The sequence below is a fragment of the Mus caroli genome, chromosome 16 (genome assembly GCF_900094665.2).
Source record: "Mus caroli chromosome 16, CAROLI_EIJ_v1.1, whole genome shotgun sequence".
In the NCBI taxonomy this organism is placed as follows: domain Eukaryota; kingdom Metazoa; phylum Chordata; class Mammalia; order Rodentia; family Muridae; genus Mus; species Mus caroli.
In genome coordinates this window covers 86155755-86175051 of record NC_034585.1, presented here as the reverse complement: position 1 = coordinate 86175051, position 19297 = coordinate 86155755, and the positions used below count along the sequence as shown (strand labels likewise).

General features: G+C 43.2%; 1 protein-coding gene across 6 annotated transcripts in view; it reads right to left on the bottom strand.

The window, feature by feature from the left end:
- Window positions 1-19297, bottom strand: part of Itsn1 (intersectin 1) — a 187515-nt gene that overhangs the window by 133027 nt on the left and 35191 nt on the right. For 5 of the 6 annotated variants that reach the window (XM_029470688.1, XM_029470690.1, XM_029470693.1 and 2 more), the window contains exons 2-3: window positions 1363-1422; window positions 4-96 (exon numbers count right to left, since the gene is read on the bottom strand). In XM_029470688.1, the coding sequence (XP_029326548.1) occupies window positions 4-96; window positions 1363-1390 (121 nt within the window). In that variant the 5' untranslated portion in view covers window positions 1391-1422. Of the gene's footprint in view, window positions 1-3; window positions 97-1362; window positions 1423-19297 lie in introns of those variants that run through there. The other variant, XM_029470691.1, reaches the window with a different exon arrangement.

The window sequence follows — 19297 nt, the reverse complement described above, 5'->3', positions numbered from 1 at the left end:
TACCAGTAATAAATCCCGATATCGGCTTCAGGCTAAGGAACTGCTGGTCATGCTTGGCCCTTTCCTCCACAGTTATGGCCCAGACATCCAGGCTACCTGCAGTCCAAAGGCAAGAAGACACAACGGTTCACCGAGGAAAGCAAGGTGTCAGGCACACGGTGTCCACAGCTCTCTAACGTTCTGTTGCTGTGCTGTAAGCATGCCCTGTCACTCTACAGTTAGACGCATATGAAAACCTAGGAAATCAGTAATTACTTACAGAAAACTAACAGTCGTAGGTTACTGATACCTAAACTCTGATTTCAGGTGCCTAAAATGTCACAGGTAAAAATTACAAAAATCTAAGAGGAGCATTAAAAAAAAAAAGTCATTGTGGTTGTTGGTGGTGGTACAGCACAATTAGAGTCTTCTGAGATTCTATAAAAATATTCAAATGTCTGGTAATGGTTGTACAACTTTGCAAATGTACTGATGATCACCAAACGGTACGTTTAAAGTGAGTCACTTGTATGATGTCTCAATTGTGCCTCATTAAAGTTGCTTCTAAGAATGAATTTTCTGATAAAACTAATGACCAAAGTACGTATGCATAGATATATGTATGTAGGTAATAAACATTTTAGTCCCTGGTCTCCTAAAAAAATCCTAGCGTACATCAGCTGGGCTTAGTCCCCAGCACTGACAAAAGAAAATACAAGGCACGCACAAATAACGATTGTAACCCAGCCAGAAGAACGTTTGACCCTGACTGATGATTTTCAAACAGCAAAGATGGCTGCTTCAAATGCAGGCTTTGAGAGAGCACAACATGATCCATTAAGGCCATGCCACCAACATGTGGAGGGGTGCACCACCTCAGAGCAAGGACCGAGGCCTCTACCCACCTTGTCTGGGTTTCTATTTGAACAAAGACAATGACAAGTTGCCTAAAGCCTACGTGGACATAAGGTAAATTTTATAGCTATAATTTATACCTAAATTTTAGAGGCTTGGTAAGGGTATTATACTTCAGTTTTTATCATTTAGTAAATAAACACACTAAAATTTTCAGCAATGAGAGGCTAAGATGTCTTAAAGTTACTTCAAAACAACCCAAAGAAACAAAGTTGAGTCCTAATCACCCAAGCATCTCGTGAAATAAGATGAGGGTTGACTGCGTAATTTTCTCTATGTAAGTTGGCTTGGTTTTGTGGTAATGAAGATTGAACATAGGATTTCATGAATGTTAGTTAGGCAAGAGCTCTACCCCTAAGCTACAGCTTAGCCCAATTCAACTTATTAATTCACTTGAAATTTCCCATCATTGTAAAGTCTTAAAATATGGCCCCAACTTATATTAAGAAAGAAACCTTGAAAACTTACCACCGAAAGGTGTGGGAAACTGAGCCATGGTTCTATTACGTTCACCTTGCTGATCGACGCCTGTAATTAAAACGTAAAATGTGAGTTTAAGAAAACTTCAGGTCTGTGTATACCCGCTAACGTGCTGTCTTTAATCTTAACGCCAACACCTGAGCTAGAGTACACAGCTGCAAGTGACAGTCACAATGAAAGGGCCCCATTCCCCGGATAGATTCTCAGTGCCAGAAACAATATGGAAGCTCGGGGGCTGTCACAGGTAGCTTCTGCATGGCTAGCTATTTAATCTCCAGTGTTGTATGTGATACGGTTTAGCTTATCTTAACTGTCTATATACACCACCACTAAAGGATTCTCACTGAGCACTGAATATGAGGGGCGCGCTGTGCAGGCATACAGCTCTTCTAGTCACGCACAGCCCTGTGCATTACACCCTGCACTGCAGACAAAGGGAAAACAACAAAGAGGGGGGTGATTAGAACAGGGCAACAAATGCCACAGCCGTGCCCAGTAAGAATAACACTCAATTGCTCCATGAGGACTGTGAGGGACAGGGTCAGGGTGGCTCTGTGGCTAAAAGCGCTCACCACCCAACAGTGCAAGTCTGACAGCCTGAGCTTGATTCCCGCACCTACATAAAGGTGGAAGGGGGAACAACTTCGTCACCGAGCTCCTCTGACCTCCACACTCACACAGTCTGCCTGTGTGCACACAGTAATAAGGGGGACTCTTTAAGATACTCATTATGAGACACTTCCTGGGCCTGAACCACAGCATTTAGAAGGTGAAGGCAAGAGTTTAGTGAGTTTAAAGCCAGACTGAGCTTCGTGAAGCTCTTCTCAAAACAAAACCTCAAGAAACATTTACATACTACACATTCAGCAATGCCTGCCAAAAATGTCAACTCGGGCTGCAAACTTTCCCAGCAGGCATTAAGTGCAGCAGTCCATCAACAGCCAACGGAGACAAAGTCCTCTTCCCCAAATACTAACCTCAGACTTAATGGCTATTTTTCTTCTGGTCTGTGGTGGGTTTGAATTTGAGTGGATTTAGTCTCCAGTTAGTGGTGATGTTCGGGGAGTTAGGTGTGGCCTTGCTGGCAGAAGTATGTAACTTGGGACAGGACTTCAGAGTTTAAAGGTTCTCCCCATTTCTACTCTTGTCCTTTGCCAAGTCTGTCAAGATGTAAATGCTCCACTTCCTGTTCCAACCATCACACCTGCACCCTGCCTGCTTCCTGTGCCAGCCACCATTCCTCCCCTCTGCCATCACGACTCTTATCCCTCTGGAAACGTAAGCCAAAATGAAGCTTTTCTTCTATAAGCTGCTTCGGTGATGATGTCTAATCAGATCAACAGAAAAGTAACTGACGCAGACCTCATCTAATTCTGTTACAGTAAATTTCCAGCCGAGAGGAGGAGAAGCATTCATTAAAATCTTTAGGTAAGTTCAGTCAGATATGGTAGTGTGTGCCTAAGACCAGCACATACATAGAAAGAGGAAGCAGGAGAATCATGAGTCAAGGGAGCGAAGCCCTGTAAAGTGAAGACACCATCTCAATAGCGTAACAACAGCAACAAAGTGTAGAGAAATGTAAAACATGATGTCCTCTTGCCTTACTGCACCTCACACTCAGTGTGTGGCGTTTCCTCCAAGCATCTGCTGAAGCCCTGGAAGTTCTTTCCTGTTTACCGCTCCTACCTATTCCTAGTACTCGGCCTCTGTATAGTGATAATGACACCAGACGTCTGACTTAGTTTTCTTGTCTTTTGCGCCATTTGGTTCACCTGGTTCCTCCTCTGTCACTGGCTGCCTGGCTGCTGTGAGTGCAACTCTTGGTGATGCCTGGATTCTCCTTTACATTAACAGCAAGGCAGTAGGCTGGGTGGGAGGTATGTACGCTAAGAGACAATCAGGTAGACTGACTTGCCTCCTTAGGACACTTCCAAATGTCAGCATCCTCAAACCAGCTCACCTTCAGCAGAGAAGCTGGGTAGGGGGAGAAGGCTGTGGCACCATCCATCTTCATGCTGCCTTAGACTATGGTAAGGGCCCTACACAGAACGTGCAGTCACATAGTGGCCCTTTGATTCTCAGACCTTCCTTCAGCCCTCTCTCCCAGAGAAGAGACCTAGCTGTGGGATGGTCCCAACACGAACAGGGAAATTGAAAGAATTACCAATTTGAACTGCGGCCTGTGGGACCCTCTCCCATCATTCAGACAAGATGGCCGGAGCCCCCTTTGCTGTAAGGTCTAATCGTTATTTTCCTTGATCATTCATGAGATGAACCATGCGTGCTCTATGGGAATTCGTTAGACTCTTCTGTTGTTTTCTAGTGCTAGTCTTCTGAATGAGTGACACGTTGATTCCGATTAAGGCAAGAAAACAGAACACACCTGTGGCCAAGGCTCCAGACTTAAGCAGAGGTCTGCCAGCGGCCCTCTCTTCCCGGCGTACCTGCACGTGTCATCATCTTTTCCCAGCAGCTTTTAGCATGTGTTCTCTCACCCAACTCTCATACTAGGCTTGTGTGAGTGACAGGTCACACACTTTCTTAGCCATTTTTCCAAAAACGCTCAGCTCAGAATTTCTAAAGCCAAGTGAAACAACTCAACACACTAGAAAATATGCTGTTCGTATGTGTAAGCTCGGTCCTCCACCGTCTACTGCAAAGCAAAGGCAAATTATTAACCCCTTGGTGCCCAGAGACTGCAGACTTCACTTTCTGGGCCAATTCATTTCTTTTGCAAACATCTTAGGTTTACTAGATGTGTTTCATCTGGAAATGAAGCTCCTATCTATCTCTGTCCTCCCTCACATAGCCTCGGTGTCCGAAGCACCTATGACTGTCAGAAGTTGACAGTCCAGTGGGGAGTTTGTTGTGCCTTCAGTGGTCTCTGAACTCCCAGTTTGCTTAAGGTTTTTATTAAGGAATGGATGCTAATTTTTTAGAAGTTTTTTTCCTTAGTCACTAATGAAGCAATCACATACTTTTCCTTTTGTTGACATTCTGGACTTTTCTTTTTTCTTTGGGTGCTGGGTATTGAATCTGAGCCTCATGAATGCTAAGCAAGTTAGCATCCTACCCCGCCTTCTCCAACACCACTGAATTACAGTGACATGTTAGCTACTATTAAGTTATTCTAGGCCTTTACTGTAGTAAACAATGCAGAAAATATTTATTTATTATATGTAAGTACACTGTAGCTGTCTTCAGACACTCCAGGAGAGGGTGTCAGATCTCATTAGAGATGGTTGTGAGCCACCATGTGGTTGCTGGGACTTGAACTCAGGACCTTAGGAAGAGCAGTCAGCGCTCTTAACTGCTGAGCCATCTCACCAGCCCTGCAGCTAGGTTTCATGTACAATAAAACAACAAATTTTGAGGAAAGGGATCTATCTACCTTCCTAGAAATTACAAAACTCTTAAAATAGCACAATATAAAAATGATGGAAATATACATATAAAACTGAAATATGACCAGGAAAATATTAGAGATGAGTTTGAATAAATCAAACATTTGTTCTCAATTGAGTTATAATCAGTATTCTCTCTCTCTCTCTCTCTCTCTCTCTCTCTCTCTCTTGTTTTTGTTTTTCTAGACAGGGTTTCTCTGAGTAGCCCTGGCTGTCCTGAACCCTGAATTCACTCTGTAGACCAGGCTGGCCTGGAACTCAGAAATCCGCCCGCCTCTGCCTCCCAAGTGCTGGGATTGAAGGAGTGTGTCACCACTGCCCCACTCAGTATACTCTTAATATTTGCTATTATATATGGGTATTAAAAAGCATACTAATTTTAAAAGTAAGCTTATATTCATTGTTCATATTTTTATGCACACCTGATGTATGCCTTCCTTTAAATATTTCACAGCTCCTTGAGAGAATCAAAACCAAACAGAACTCTTATGGCCAAAGTATAATTAGTATCAGTTCCCGTCCAAGAACCTAAGAATAATTGCTGTTTATCACAGAAATGAATTTCCATCCTCTAGAGTTCTCTCCCCCAAAACAGCATGTAAGATGAAGGGGAAGTAGAGAGAGCTGACAGAAAGAAAGACTGTGACCAATGCTAGATTAAATTCATACCCTAGCACTTCTGGTAGCTGTGTCTACTTGCCCTGAGCTGAGCATCTGTGAAGGGTCAATTGAACAAGTGCAGACTCCACCCTGCATCCAACATCTGCGATAAGGCTTTCTCTCTCTTCCACTTCTTAACTACAGCTTGGGGCTCTTATGGTCATTAACCATAGCCGGCTATTATAGAATCTATCTAATAAAAATCAAACCACTGTGGGGAGAGAATGAAGGTATTCACTAACTTAACAGTCAAAAGCTGGACTAAGAACAGGTCTGGAAGCCTCCTGCACACCTTCCAATGCCTGGGCAATCTGTGGCTGTACCTCCGTGGTATTTCCACTGTACCACCTCAGCCTCCTTAGCAGGGACTACAAGCAAGCACAACACCAGGTACCCTTTTACTATTAGATCTGACATGCACTATGTCGCAAGTCTGGGCTCCAGCTCTGCTGTGGCTACTGAAGCCTGCTGCAGGCCCTCATCAAGACCAAGCCTCTGTTCAAAGCACACAAGGCTGGCTCCCCAAGACAAGACGGGTTATGAGGGAAATCAAGTTCCCCCAATTCTGTTCCCCATGAGCCTTGCTCCAGGGTGAGACCAGACAGGGAGCTAGGGAGTGAACTGAGGTGCAGAGATCAAAACTCCAACAGAAATCCAGTGTTTCAGGACGAGAGACAAACAGAAAAGGCCCCATGGAGCATGCAGAGTGTGGGGAAGACAAGAAAGAAGAAACCAGACAAGAGCACCAAAGTCTGTGAATGTATCACACTACGCTCAGACTTACAAGACAATTAGGGTGGCACACAACTAGTCTTGAAAGCTGGGGGAAGAATAAAGCCCGACTAGACACAGGGAACTAAGAGTGCTAAGTGACTCAGACAGGAGGAGAAACCCACAGTCAGCAGCACTCTATTGAAGAGAGCACCTCTAGGGTAGGATTAACGTTCTGACATTGTAATGGTTAATACTGACTGCAACAGAGATTGCAGGTGGGATCTACAATCAGTCAGGACACAAAATTCCAGGCATCATTTTGAGGAAATGTCTAGGCTAGATTAACCAAGACTTCTAGACCCATCCTAGATATGGCTTAGAGCACCCCATGGCTGGCATCTAGGGTAAAAGAGAGGTAAGGTGAGCACAAATGTCCTTCTCTTCACTTCCCAACTATGGACATCCAGTGACCAGCCGCTCCATACTCTGGTGGCCACGCCCAACTGCAAAATAAAACTTTTCTCTCATTGTCTCTTATCAGGTGTTTGGTCACAATGAGAAAATGTTTTGTCAATAAACTCTAAAAAACAAAATAAAATCGACATGTGCCAAATCCCCGATAACAAAAGTCCTTGGAGGAAGTGTCCGCCATTCTTCCCATGGGACAGAAGGACACATAAGAGAGGTAAGCGGGATGGAAGATTCATGTTCTCTACAGACAAAGAGAAACCCAGCTTAAAAAGAATGGAAATTTCTGCACAGCAGCATAGCTAGAAATACTGACGCAGCATCATGAAATGAAGCAGAAAAAGAAAACCAACATGAACCAGAAGTAGAACAAATAATAAAAATATAAACAGAAAAGACATTTTAAAAAGGAAATTTAAAATCTGGTTCTTTAAATAAAATGGACAAGGACGATGTAAATTGTCTAGAGGTGCAGATCATGATGACCAAATCTACAATTAAGAGAGGAAAGCTAGAAATGCTGACAAGGGATGGGGAGATGACAGACTTCTTACAAGTTAATTACAGCCACTGTGTGTACACAAGGAGAATCACACCTTTTGAACCCTCTTGTGTTTGTTACAGAAAACCTTATGAAAAAGAAATTTCCAGAAAAGAAAGCCGTAACCTCCACTGGTGTCACTACTGAGTTCTATCAAACATAGAAGGAAGAAAAACACAAGTCACGTCCACTTTTTCAAACAGGAGGCATCACTTGCTATTCATCCCTTGTCTCTAACACAAAATCCAGACAGCACAAAATAAGGGCACAGCAAGATCCCTAGAGAGTACAGATGCAGAGCCACTCATGAAACACAATTTAAACCATGGTAGCATATAAAAAGGATAAAACACTTGAAAATGAATTAATATATCTTATTGACAGCATAAAGCAGTAAGCCCACATCATGATTCCCATGGATTCAGAAGAGAGTTTTTCATAAACACTCATAAACATTTACTAATGATTTTTAAAAACCTCTCAGTGAAACAGAATTAGTAGGAAGCCTCTTCAAAAGGAGAGACGGAATCTATGAAAAGTTCAGCAGGGCTTGCAAGAGGCTCACTGGGTAAGAGGACCTGTAGCCAAGCCCAAGGACCCAAGCGAGATACTCAGGACCCTACAGCAGAAAGAGAGAGGCAGCATTAGCAAGCTGTTCTCTGATACACACACACACACACACACACACACACACACACTGCACACACACACAGGCACACAATTTAACAGTGAACTCTAGAAAATCTAGAAGACAACAGTAAGCAAACTTAATAGAGTTGCATAGTAAAAGGTAGATGTAATAAATAAAAATTAGCAGAATTCTTTCATACTGGCAAAGCAATAAGTATAAAGTGAAAATAAGAGTAACAACTCCAGGTTAGAAGAGATGGATCAGCAGGCAAATACTTAAACACTAAATCATTCTAAAAAGTTTTGTTTAAAGAAAAACAATCATATTTTGAGTTGCACCACAAACTCTAACTTTACTCAGTATAAATTACATGAAAGAAATGACTCGTGGTGTACACACCTGCAATCTTAGCACTAAGGAGCCTAGGGCAGGATGTGTCTCATGGTAATCTAGTTTGCAATACATAGGTGAGAGGCTGTCTAAAACAAAACAAACATTAGTCCTCTATATTGAAATTATCGAAACACTGCTAAGAAAAACTGAAGAGCTAAACAGCGGAAAGATACCACCAAAAACTCTAAGGTTCAATTTGTTAGAACAGCAATCCTCTTCCAACAGACCTGAGTATTTCAAGCAATCTGAACCAAAATTCCAAGCCTTTGAGTGGGAACTGGCAAGAAGCTGGCATTGATAACTGTACAGAAACAGAAGGGCCACCGAGAGTTTAAAGAGTACAATTGGGGTGTCTGTGCTGACCAATTCCAAGACTCACTGCAAGGAAAGAGTCAAGAACCTCTGAACTGCTGCCCAGGGCAGCCATACCTGTTTGCCAACTGATTTTTGGCAAAGTTGCACAGGCAACTTAAAACAAGCCTTTTCAACATAGCAAGACCAACCGTGCAGGCATCTCTGAAGAATAAACAAGAGAACACTGACCCAAACCTAACTAACCCAAATCATCTAACACAAAGATTAATTTAAAATGTGCCACTGAACCAGATAGAAAGCCACACAAGCTTCAAACAAACAAACAAACAAACAAACAAACAAATGGTTTTAGAAATTGGAAGATATGCTCACACCTTGGGCTAGTTTCTTATGACTGGAAAAAGCATATTTAGAAAAAGAAAAACTGGTAAATTGGCCTTCATGAGTATTTAAAAAATTCTTTAAAAGATAGCAAAGATTAAAATACTAAACACTTCTGCATGTGTCCAGCATACACAGAGGACTCTCATAACTCAACGCAACACAAAGGATGTTCAACAGGTCAGCCAAGCAGAAAACACACTCTGCTGCAAGTCTCACTGGAACACGTCTGACCATGCTGTGTTGGCAAGGATATGGTGGAGCTACACCCTCGCAAGTGCTACTGGGAAAACAGCAGAACGTTGATAAACCCGGCCATCTTAAGCTACACAGCTGTCACCGGTCCGCAGTGTGGCAGTGTTGAGGTGGTGCGACCTTAGGGCTGCATCTGGGGGGAAAACCAATGCACTTGTATGGTGGAATGTGAACATAGTATGATGATGATGATGTATAAAATGTCTTAATAAAACGAGACATCTCATGGGACAACTGAAGGATTTTCTAAAGACAACATATAAACTGAAGGTAGAATCAGGGGTTTTCACGCGCGTGTGTGTATAAGTATGTACGAGTGTATGTGGTGAGCGTGCATATGGAGGCCCGGGCACAGCCTGCCAGGCTCTCCCTGCCTCCCAGTGTCAGAGCTGCAGCACCTACTACGATGTCTGGCTTGTTTCCCTGGGCTGTGGAAGAACAGATTCTGCCCTCCCTGCTTGCACAGGCTGGAGCGATGGAAACATTTTAAGACTGTCTACAAGCTAACTTGTAGGTCTTATCTCATTCAAAGGACAACTCAACGCCCTCTCTGAATGGAGAGAATGGTCAGTTTAGTTGAGGATTTACTAGCTTGCCCCTTCTTACTCAAGAGTTTAAGTCAATCAATAAAGGATAGTTATTACAAAAATGTGTGTGCATGTGTAGGGACAGTTAAGCATCAAAAAGAACTACTGAGAAATTAAAGACCATCTGATCTGTAATTAGCCAATTTATTTCTACTGTGGGCCTGTGAGTCCATCAAAGTGCTACATGAGGACACCGTATAGACAGGCGTACAGCACAGCAAATGCCGGAAGAAGGAGGAACTCAATGTGGTCTCTCAGCTGGTGATCAAAACCTTTCAGGAATAAGAACTTGATCAATCAGAAAGTACTGAGTCTTGGAAGCCAGTCAGGGTGGAGCCATGTGCTGCCAGGGACACTAGTACAAGCAATGAAGACCCGACAACAGAATAGAGGGGAAAAAAAGAACCCCTAAGGCCTATCAAGTGTCATAGCACACCACAGAAGGGACTGAGGAAGAGGCAATGTAAGATCATTAGAATAACCGGCTTATAAATCAGAAGCGCTTACTTCTTGGATGGGGATGGGGGCACTTTCAGAAACTGTAAGCATTTGATATATGGAAGCTAGATATCTTGTTCAAAAATAGTAATTCTACTGACCAGGTGGTGCTGGCGCACGCCTTTTAGTCCAGCACTTGGGAGTCGGAGGCAGGTGGATCTGTGAGTTCAAGGTCAGCCTGATCTACAGAGTGAGTTCCAGGACAACCAGGGCAGAGAAACCATTTCTCAAAAAACATAAAACAAATAAACAAAAATTCTTTTTAACTATTTCTAGCTCACAAGCATGTCCACAGCATAACTGTCCATGAAAAGGGACTGGAGATAACAGCAGTGAATCCAGAGAACTGAGGAGAGGACGGAGAGCCCTATTAATAGCCAAGGAAAATGAAACTGTTCTCTTCTGAATGGAACACAAAGTATATGCTTTGAGAAATGTCTAAAACCATAAACATGCAAGCTTCAAATTTCTGGGCAGAGAGCATTGCTAGGGATCAAGCCCCAGGTCTTGAACATGCTAGGCCAGCTACATATTAGCCTGGGCTTAGAGATCTTGAGTGAGGCAAACACTCCTATATCTATGTAAACAAAACAGAAAACAAATAAACTAAATACTAGAACTGGAGAAACAGTGCTTTTCAAAGTTTGGATGATGTTAAAATTATTAAACTATTTCTAGAATATGTCTGAGAAGTCTTTAATCTTCTCATTTTAGCTTTGGAAAGAAGGGATAATTACTGAAAGTTAAAAGGATAAATACTGATCTATGAGTTCTGGTATTTACACTAAAGTTCCAAATGTTGATAATACTACTTATAAAGTACCATTTGTAATGGTAAAAACATATTGAAATAAAATTTGTCACTTGATTTGCAATGTCTGGCTGTCATAAATACAGATGAACATACATTTTAAATAACTTTAAAAATTTAAGTGTGCAAGTGGGAATTTGGTTTCTAGCACATAAATTCTAAATTTGACAACTTAATGTAGGCAAATTTTAGTAACGAGGAATAAAATTTCTAGTGAAAATTACTGGTGTAATTACAACCTTTTAAACCGTATTTATATCAAATAATTCTAAATAGTTTTTAAAACAGGTATGTTATTTTTGATAATCTTACTGATTTGATAATCTTCCTGAAAGTTTGAAACTTTTAATTTTTTTTGAAAATTATACAATAGAATCCAAACATACTTGAAAATCAATAATTATATAGTTCATATAATTACTACACTTCTAATATGTTCAAAGAGGGCTAATTTTGGCTTAATGATTCAAAGACTAAAGTAGATTGTGAACACATATTAAGCTTTCACTTAGTTATTGGCAGCAATTCCCTCAAAGAAATCTTAATAATTACATATCCTTTTAAATAATCTTTACAAAATAATCCCCTCATATGCACAAGGAAGCCCGTCACCACTATCATCAGCCAAGGCCACAAATGGGGAGGTGGAGGGCGGCAGTGGAGGCCCTGACACACTGCGGCCTCACACCAAGCCAGCACATGCTCTCCCACCTAGGAACAACCTATCCCCGCAGGTCTGCAGAACTGGGAATCCAAACCAGGGGCGTACAGGCTTGGAGCAAGCCAGTGAAGCGCTCATCACTGAGCTATGTCTCCAATTCATGGTATTTTAAGGCAGGGTCTCTCTGTAGCTCAGGCTGTCTTCTAACTGGCAACCTTCCCCCGTAGCTTCCCACAGGGACATGACACAGGCCAGGAGTTAGGGGATCTTTTTTTAAAAAGCAATCAATTACAAGTGGACTATGTTTATATGCTTTCTCCTGATACCCGAGTTTACAGTAGCACAGCAGCATGGACAATTAAAGGAGTGACCCCTAAAAAAGGTTGGCTGGCTCGAAAATGCAGGAGCTCAGCAGAAAAAGTCAGTCATAGTATTAGGACTATGAAATTATCCATCTAAGAAATGATAAGAGGCTGAAGTTATGGGTCAGTGATAAAGAGCACGTGTCTCACATACAAGAGGCCCTGCGTTTGATCTATAGTAGGGAGAGACAGAGAAATGGACAGATAGAATAGATAAAGTTGTAAAAGTCAAAGGACCTACAAAATAGAATACTGAAACCATGAACTCCCAGCAGCAGTGTACACTGGTGTAGAAGTCGGGCCTCCTAACAGCAGAGGAAGGGCAAGTGACTCAGGGCCCTACTACTTATTGCTGATGGATCAGCAAACAACAGAGTCTGGACTTGGGGGGCAGAGTAGCCAGGTGTATAGTGATGGTAAACTCAGGCTCTGATAGCTTGTTCCAAATTCAAGGTCACATAGACAGGCCTGGTTAAATTCTGTGGGTCAATTAACAAAACCAAATCTAAGTAGGAAAAGGATATTTGTGGTGACAGTAGGGAAACAGGAGTGAAGGAGGGGTCCGGAACACACAGTGAACCCATGTGAAACTGTAAAGAACAAATACACAAAACATCTTGAAAGAAAAGCCCTAATCTTTTAGATAGAGTCTGCAGTAAGCAGAAACAGAGGCGACTGTACCCTGCCCAGTAAGTGAGAAACATTCCACTCGGTGACAGCTATTTGAGCAGAGGAACAAAGAGCAGAAAGTCACCCATAAGATTACACACAGGCAGAAGGTATACAAAGCTCTTTAGAAACGCAGAGAAAAGTCAGACAATAAACAGACAAAGGAACTGACAGCTCCCAAACATATAGCATCCTGATCAATGCCGTCTAGTCACGTGGCTTCTACATGTGCTGCAAAGGAACACACAGAGATTACAAATTAGCTCAAAAACTGCAGAGTAGAGGGAGGCTTAATTAAAAGGGGTAGGGACGAGGTGATTAGAGCCATTGTATCTGGAGGACCAGTGAATGCTCAGGCCTTCCCCCCCAGAATGTGTGTGTGTCAGGGGGGCTTGAGGAAGGAGTCTATGGGAAGTCCCTAGGAGACAGGAAGGTCTGCTGTCCAGCACTGTCAGGTCCAGCTGCTGGCATGTCACTTGGCAACACTCACTGGCATCTTTCTTGCAGCTTACCTCCCACAAAGAACTGCTGGGTGTCCTGCCTCGAGCACTGCAACCAGCAGACTCTAACTTTGGTTCTTCTAAATTACCCTTATTCTAATATTTGAAGAAGAGACTTCCCTGGGGAACAGAACACAGCTGCAACAGACATATGACAAATGAGGGGAGACAGAAAGAGACCCAGGAGTGTCTGCTCAGGAGAAAGTGGATCTTGACAGTCTCATCTTTGGAGCCCTTGTTATCATTTGGAATCATAAGAGGCAGAGACAGGGAGAGGCTGTGAAAAACCATTTTCTAAGCAAGTAAAGTCACTGTAAGGGAACATTCAAAAGGCACTCTCTATACTTTCATGTTGGGATTTGTTTTGTTTTGTTTTTGTTTTGTGAAAACTCAGACCAGTAACCCAGCGTGGAGTACAGCTTAGCTGCAGAAACTGGGAACACAGTGCCCTAAAGGTCTTGAAGTCCCAGCTCAGCTACAGCACAGAAGACACAATGCACACAGGCTGATGGAGCACAGTAAAAGGCAAGGAGAGTACAGCCTTTATAAATGAGCCAAATGAGCTGGTGAGATGGCTCAGCAGGTAAGAGCACTGACTGCTCTTCTGAAGGTCTTGAGTTCAAATCCTAGCAACCACACAGTGGCTCACAACCATCTCTAATGAGATCTGATGCCCTCTTCTAGTGTGTCTGAAGGCAGCTACAGTGTGCTTACATATAATAAATAAATAAAACTTTGGGCCAGAGCAAGCGGGGTTGCCTGGAGCGAGCAGAGGTCCAACAACCAGATGAAGGCTCACAACTATCTGTACAGCTAAAGTGTACTCATATACATAAAATAAATAAATGAGCCAACTGGGAATGGAGCGCTGCCCCATGGTTAGAGCACACGGAGCTCTTACAGAGTACCTGAGTCAGATGCCAGCATCCACATCAGTGGCTCACAATTGCCTCTAACTCCAGCTCCAGGCGATCTGGTGACCTGTGTGGCTTCCCTGAGCATGTGTGCACAAACATGAAAAGACACATATATAAAAATAAATCTCCTTGAAAAACCAAGAAAAAAAATCTCCAAAAATGAGCCAATAATTATAAAATACTTGAGAACAGTCCCTCGAATTATATGGACCTTAGGGAAATCAGTAGTCACTGGGATTAGAGTGAGGCTATGCAGTGAATATGTAATAGATACATAATGGAGAAGTTGCAAACATTACACCGAGTGAGTTGATTCTTCACAGATGTGCTGCTCTGCCTAACACTTATTGTATATGAGTACACTGCCGCTCTCTTCAGACGCACCAGAAGAAGGTGTCGGATCCCATTGCAGATGGTTATGAGCCACCATGTGGTTGCTGGGAATTGAACTCAGAACCTCTAGAAGAGCAGTCACTGATCTTAACTGCTGAGCCATCAATCCAGCCTGCTTTATCTCTTCTTGAAAGGTTTAGAACTAAAGTTCAAAGCATTTGCATCACCAAATTACAACAGAAATTCAGATCACCTTAGCAGGCAATGGATACAGATTCCAATAATTATTCCCACTTTACTTGATCAAAATATACATCAATCAATTTGGAGTTGGGAAAATAAGAGAAAAACTGAAGCACACCCTACTGTCAGCACCACCAGGGGCTGCATTCTTTTCTTTAAGAAAGAACAGAAAAGATATGAGAGACTGAAGGAATGGCCAACCAACAATAAGCACAACTGCGAGACCCATCCCATGGGCAAGAACCAATCCCTGACACTATTAATGATACTCTGCAAACAAGACCCTAGCATAACTGTCCTCTGAGAGGTTCCACCCAGCAGCTGACCAAAACAGATGCAGAGGCCGAGAGCCAAACATTGGAGGAAGCTTAGGGAGTCTTGTGGAAGAGTTGGGGTAGAATTGAGGGATCTGGAGCAGACAGGAACTCCACAAGAAGGCCAAGAGAATCAACTAACCTGGACACTTGGGGGCTTTCAGAGCCTGACCCACCAACCAAAGAGGCTGGTCCACAGGCTGGACCTAGGCCACCCGCGTGGTGTAGCAGGTGTGCAGCTTGATCTCCAGGAAGGCCCCCCAACAACTGCAGCGGGGCTATCCCTGACCGGGCTGCCTGTCTGTGGAACTTGCTCCCTAACTGGGCTGTCTTGTCTGGCCTCCGTGGGAGAGAATGTACCCAATCCTGCAGTGACGTGATGTACCAACCAGGGTGGGCTGGTACCAGGTGGGGCCTCTCCCTTCTTGAAAGAGAAGGAGAAGGGTGAGGGGTGAGGGATCTGGGAGGAGAAAGGCAGCTGTGATCGGGATAAATACATGAATTAATGGAGAAAAAGGGAGTTGAAAAGTTTTAAAAAAGCACAGCAAAGAAAATTTAAAAGTTTCTGGTTTAAAAAGTTTCACTATGACAATGTAATTCAAAAGAAAAAAAACTCAGATTTTTTTTCCAATTTTACATACCTTTTGAGAAAGGTTCAAAATCTCCTCATAACCAACATTTTGTATGAGCTAATTTTATATTTATGTAAAAGTGTTTAAATACAATATAATGAATGTATCTAGAATTCTACTTTCAAGTAGGTTTATTCTCTCCAGACCTGGGTGCATAATTTCATTCTTACAAAATTCAAACTGCTAAGTTTCAAGATGCTAAGACTGAACAGATTTTGAGAAAGTAATTATTGTCACTAAAGGGTAGAAAGGCTCACTAAACATCATTCCTATAAATATGGACATTATAAAACTAAACCTTCGTGTCCTCTTCCACCAAGATTTTCTTACACAGCTGAGAGTTAAAATGACTGCCCTGCGCTTTTGTCAGAGGGAGGGGAACTTTACTGAGGAATCCGGCCTCCTTACAGGAAGTCACTTTGACTTGAAAATTTCCCACAAGCAACAAATGAAGGCCACAAAAGTCAGAAAGTCGATAAAATAGAGATTTCTGATACTAAGGAGAGCCCCCCCCCCCCTTTGCTGGTAGGAGGGCCAGTTATGCCAGCTGCTAAGGAAAGCAATCTGACAGCTCCGAAGCAAAAGTAGAAAGTCACTGCACCAATGATTCATCACCCATTAATCTGCCTAAAAAAAATCCATAGCTAAATGATGTCAATTGACAGTCACCATGGTGTCATTACAAACCAAATGCATTTCTTTATTATTTGTGTGTGCGCACACATGTGTGCACGGGCTTCAGCACATCTGTGGGGGGCAGAGTGTACCAGTCAGTTCTCTCCTTCGATCTGATAGGTGCCAAGGACTGAATTCAGGTCATCGAGCATGACAGCTGGCCCCTTTACCACAGAACCATTGCCAGCTCTTGAAGTCAGACACAGAGGCACACACCAGTAACTCAGCACTTGGCAGATAAAGGCAGAACTGAGGGTTCAGGGGTTATGCAAGAAAACCCTGTCTCAAACACAGAAAGAGTGAGGGCAGGCAAGAATCTGGTTGTATGTTCAACATCATAGAATAGGTTATGTCCACCACATAATCAAAAAGTGCTCACCAAGAGCAAATTTTTACGTGGTGCATAGTTTTAGAAAACACAGAAAAAAAGCAAAACTAAGAGAAGTTGGGTAGGTTATAAATATCCATTACAATCCAAAGCTTGAATAAAGACTGTTTCTGCTTCCACGTGCATTACATAAACCAAGAGAACCCTGTGGACTCCTAAACTGCCTAAGACTTCCCTAAGACCCACTGGGGGATCCATTCTGGCTAAAAAGGAGAAGCAGGCCGGGTGTGGTGGCGCACGCCTTTAATCCCAGCACTCGGGAGGCAGGGGCAGGTAGATTTCTGAGTTAAAGGCCAGCCTGGTCTACAAAGTGAGTTCCAGGACAGCCAGAGCTATACTGAGAAACCCTGTGTTGAAAACAAAAACAACAAACAAACAAACAAACAAACAAAAACAAAAGGAGAAGCAGCAGCACAAGACTAACCTACAGCAGAGAGGGGCTGGGAGCGCAGGGCAGCGAGGCGGGGCACACCATTAGCCCGTGTGTGCTAGGAATCAGTATCAATCAGGTGTGGCAAGAAAAGCCAAACAGCCCCACGCCTTGCATAAAAAAACATAAGTACGAGGAGGGGATGAAAGAATGCAGGGTTCTTTTTATTTATTTTGGTTTTCAGAGATTAAAGGTGAGTGCCACAATGCTCAGCCAGTAAGACTCCTTGTCAGTCAAAGAAGGCATCCTAAGGAAGTCCTGCTATAAGCCACCACCCCTGTAGCAGAGAGAGGGGAGATAAGATCTCTCTATGGGCTTAGACTTGAGATCCTAGCACAGCCTCCCAGGGGTGGGAGAGCAGGCACCTGCCAACAAGCTAGCGTCTTCTAATACACAACAGAAACTCCAGAGAACCAAAGGTATAAAATCACTCCCTTTTATTACTCTCAGAAAATCAAGTGAAATCACTTAAAAATAGTCACCAAGCACCATCTAACAAACAGCTGATTCATAGGGCTTACTTGATAATTCACCCATAGTTAAACGATTTTTCATGAAAATAGATAGCTGATTAGTGGTTACAATTAAGCTTTCTATTGAGAACATCTGAAATCCTATGTTTCATTTCCTTCTGTTGACTACTGTAAGAGGCAACACACAGAAATCTTGCAGAACAAAAGGTCTTCTGGTGACTATTTAAAGGGGACAGAACTGGATACCGGCCGGTGCAGATACGCCATCTGTGCTCCGTTTCAGCCCAGTGGCTAGCACTTAAGTTCATGCTGCAGGGGAAAGCGCACCTTTGCAATGGCACTGGTGCTGGCAACAGCCGGAGCTGTCCTCAGTGGCACACACCACTCCATTTCACAACAGTTAGGATGAACTGAGCGCCCGGGCAGCAAGGGCAGGTGACAGTGGCAACAGCTTAACATTATCAGTGACCAAGTGTTCCAGCTCCTGTTCTCTAAGCTTCACATATTGATCTATAAACTGCAGGAACTGAAAGCACAAGTGGTTCTGAACCCAGGGGTTCCTAATCCTGACAAAGTCTCTTCTGACCAAACTTTAGCCAGGCCTCTTTAAGCAAGCCTTCCTCTCAATTACGCCTACCACCCTCTGTTGCTTAAGGTGTCCAGCCTATGCCAAAGCAGACTAGTACAGTAAGTTCTGAAGGAATCATCTTTCCTACCCTCAGTGTCTTCTCTTAGTAATTCTCTCACCCTACTTACTCTGCCACACAGCTATAAATTTCCACCTGTCCTTACTGAATTTGAAGCGGAGGCTGCTTTCTCCTTCTCCTTTCAATAGTCTTGAGAATAAAGCCTCTCCTTCCATTTTAACAAACTTCAGAATAATTTTTCTTTAACAATGATAACTGAGTGAGAGACTTTTGTCTGTTGGAGTCAGGGTCTCTCCGTTTAGCTCCGGAGCTCACTATGTGAGGAAGACTGGTCCGGAAGTCACTGAGATCCGCCTGCCTCTGCCTCTTGAGTGCTTGCTGGGAGTAAAGGCGTGCACAACTACACTCAGCTAATTATGAGTTTTAACAGAAGTAAAACACCTGGACCCCTACTTTATGCAGAGCAAAAAACTCCAAACGTCAGCTTCTGTTGTTAAATTATCACCCTGCAATTGTAACAAAAAACCTCAAACCTCTCAGCTTTAATCGATTACTGTGCTCACCACATGAAGATTATCATGATGAGCATAAAGATCCAAAGAACGGTCATGCTCAGGTCAAGAGACACGCTGGCCTCCCAGTGCTTCACGGAGCAGCAAGGTCAGAGCAGAGAGACAGGCAGCAGTGAAGAAAGGGCACCAGCCAAGCCGCTTTCTACATAGAGGGGGGATTAAAGCACCCAAAGGTGCTGACATCATGGAGACAGACCTCCCATGATTCTCTGTGGTGAGGAGGCCACTCAGACTGAACAAGATCCTCAGGGGCAGATTTACATTTAAAATGCTCCTTTCAAGGGGCAGAGCCATGTGTGGCTAGTGGTGTAGTCACTGACAAGATGTCTCCGGTCCACTAAGTAAGCTCCACCCACACCTAAGTGAGTGACTAAGAAACTCTGGCCACATACAAAAGAAGACAGGGTCCGAGGAGAAGGACAGTTGAAAAGGGTTCCTGCGGGGGTGGG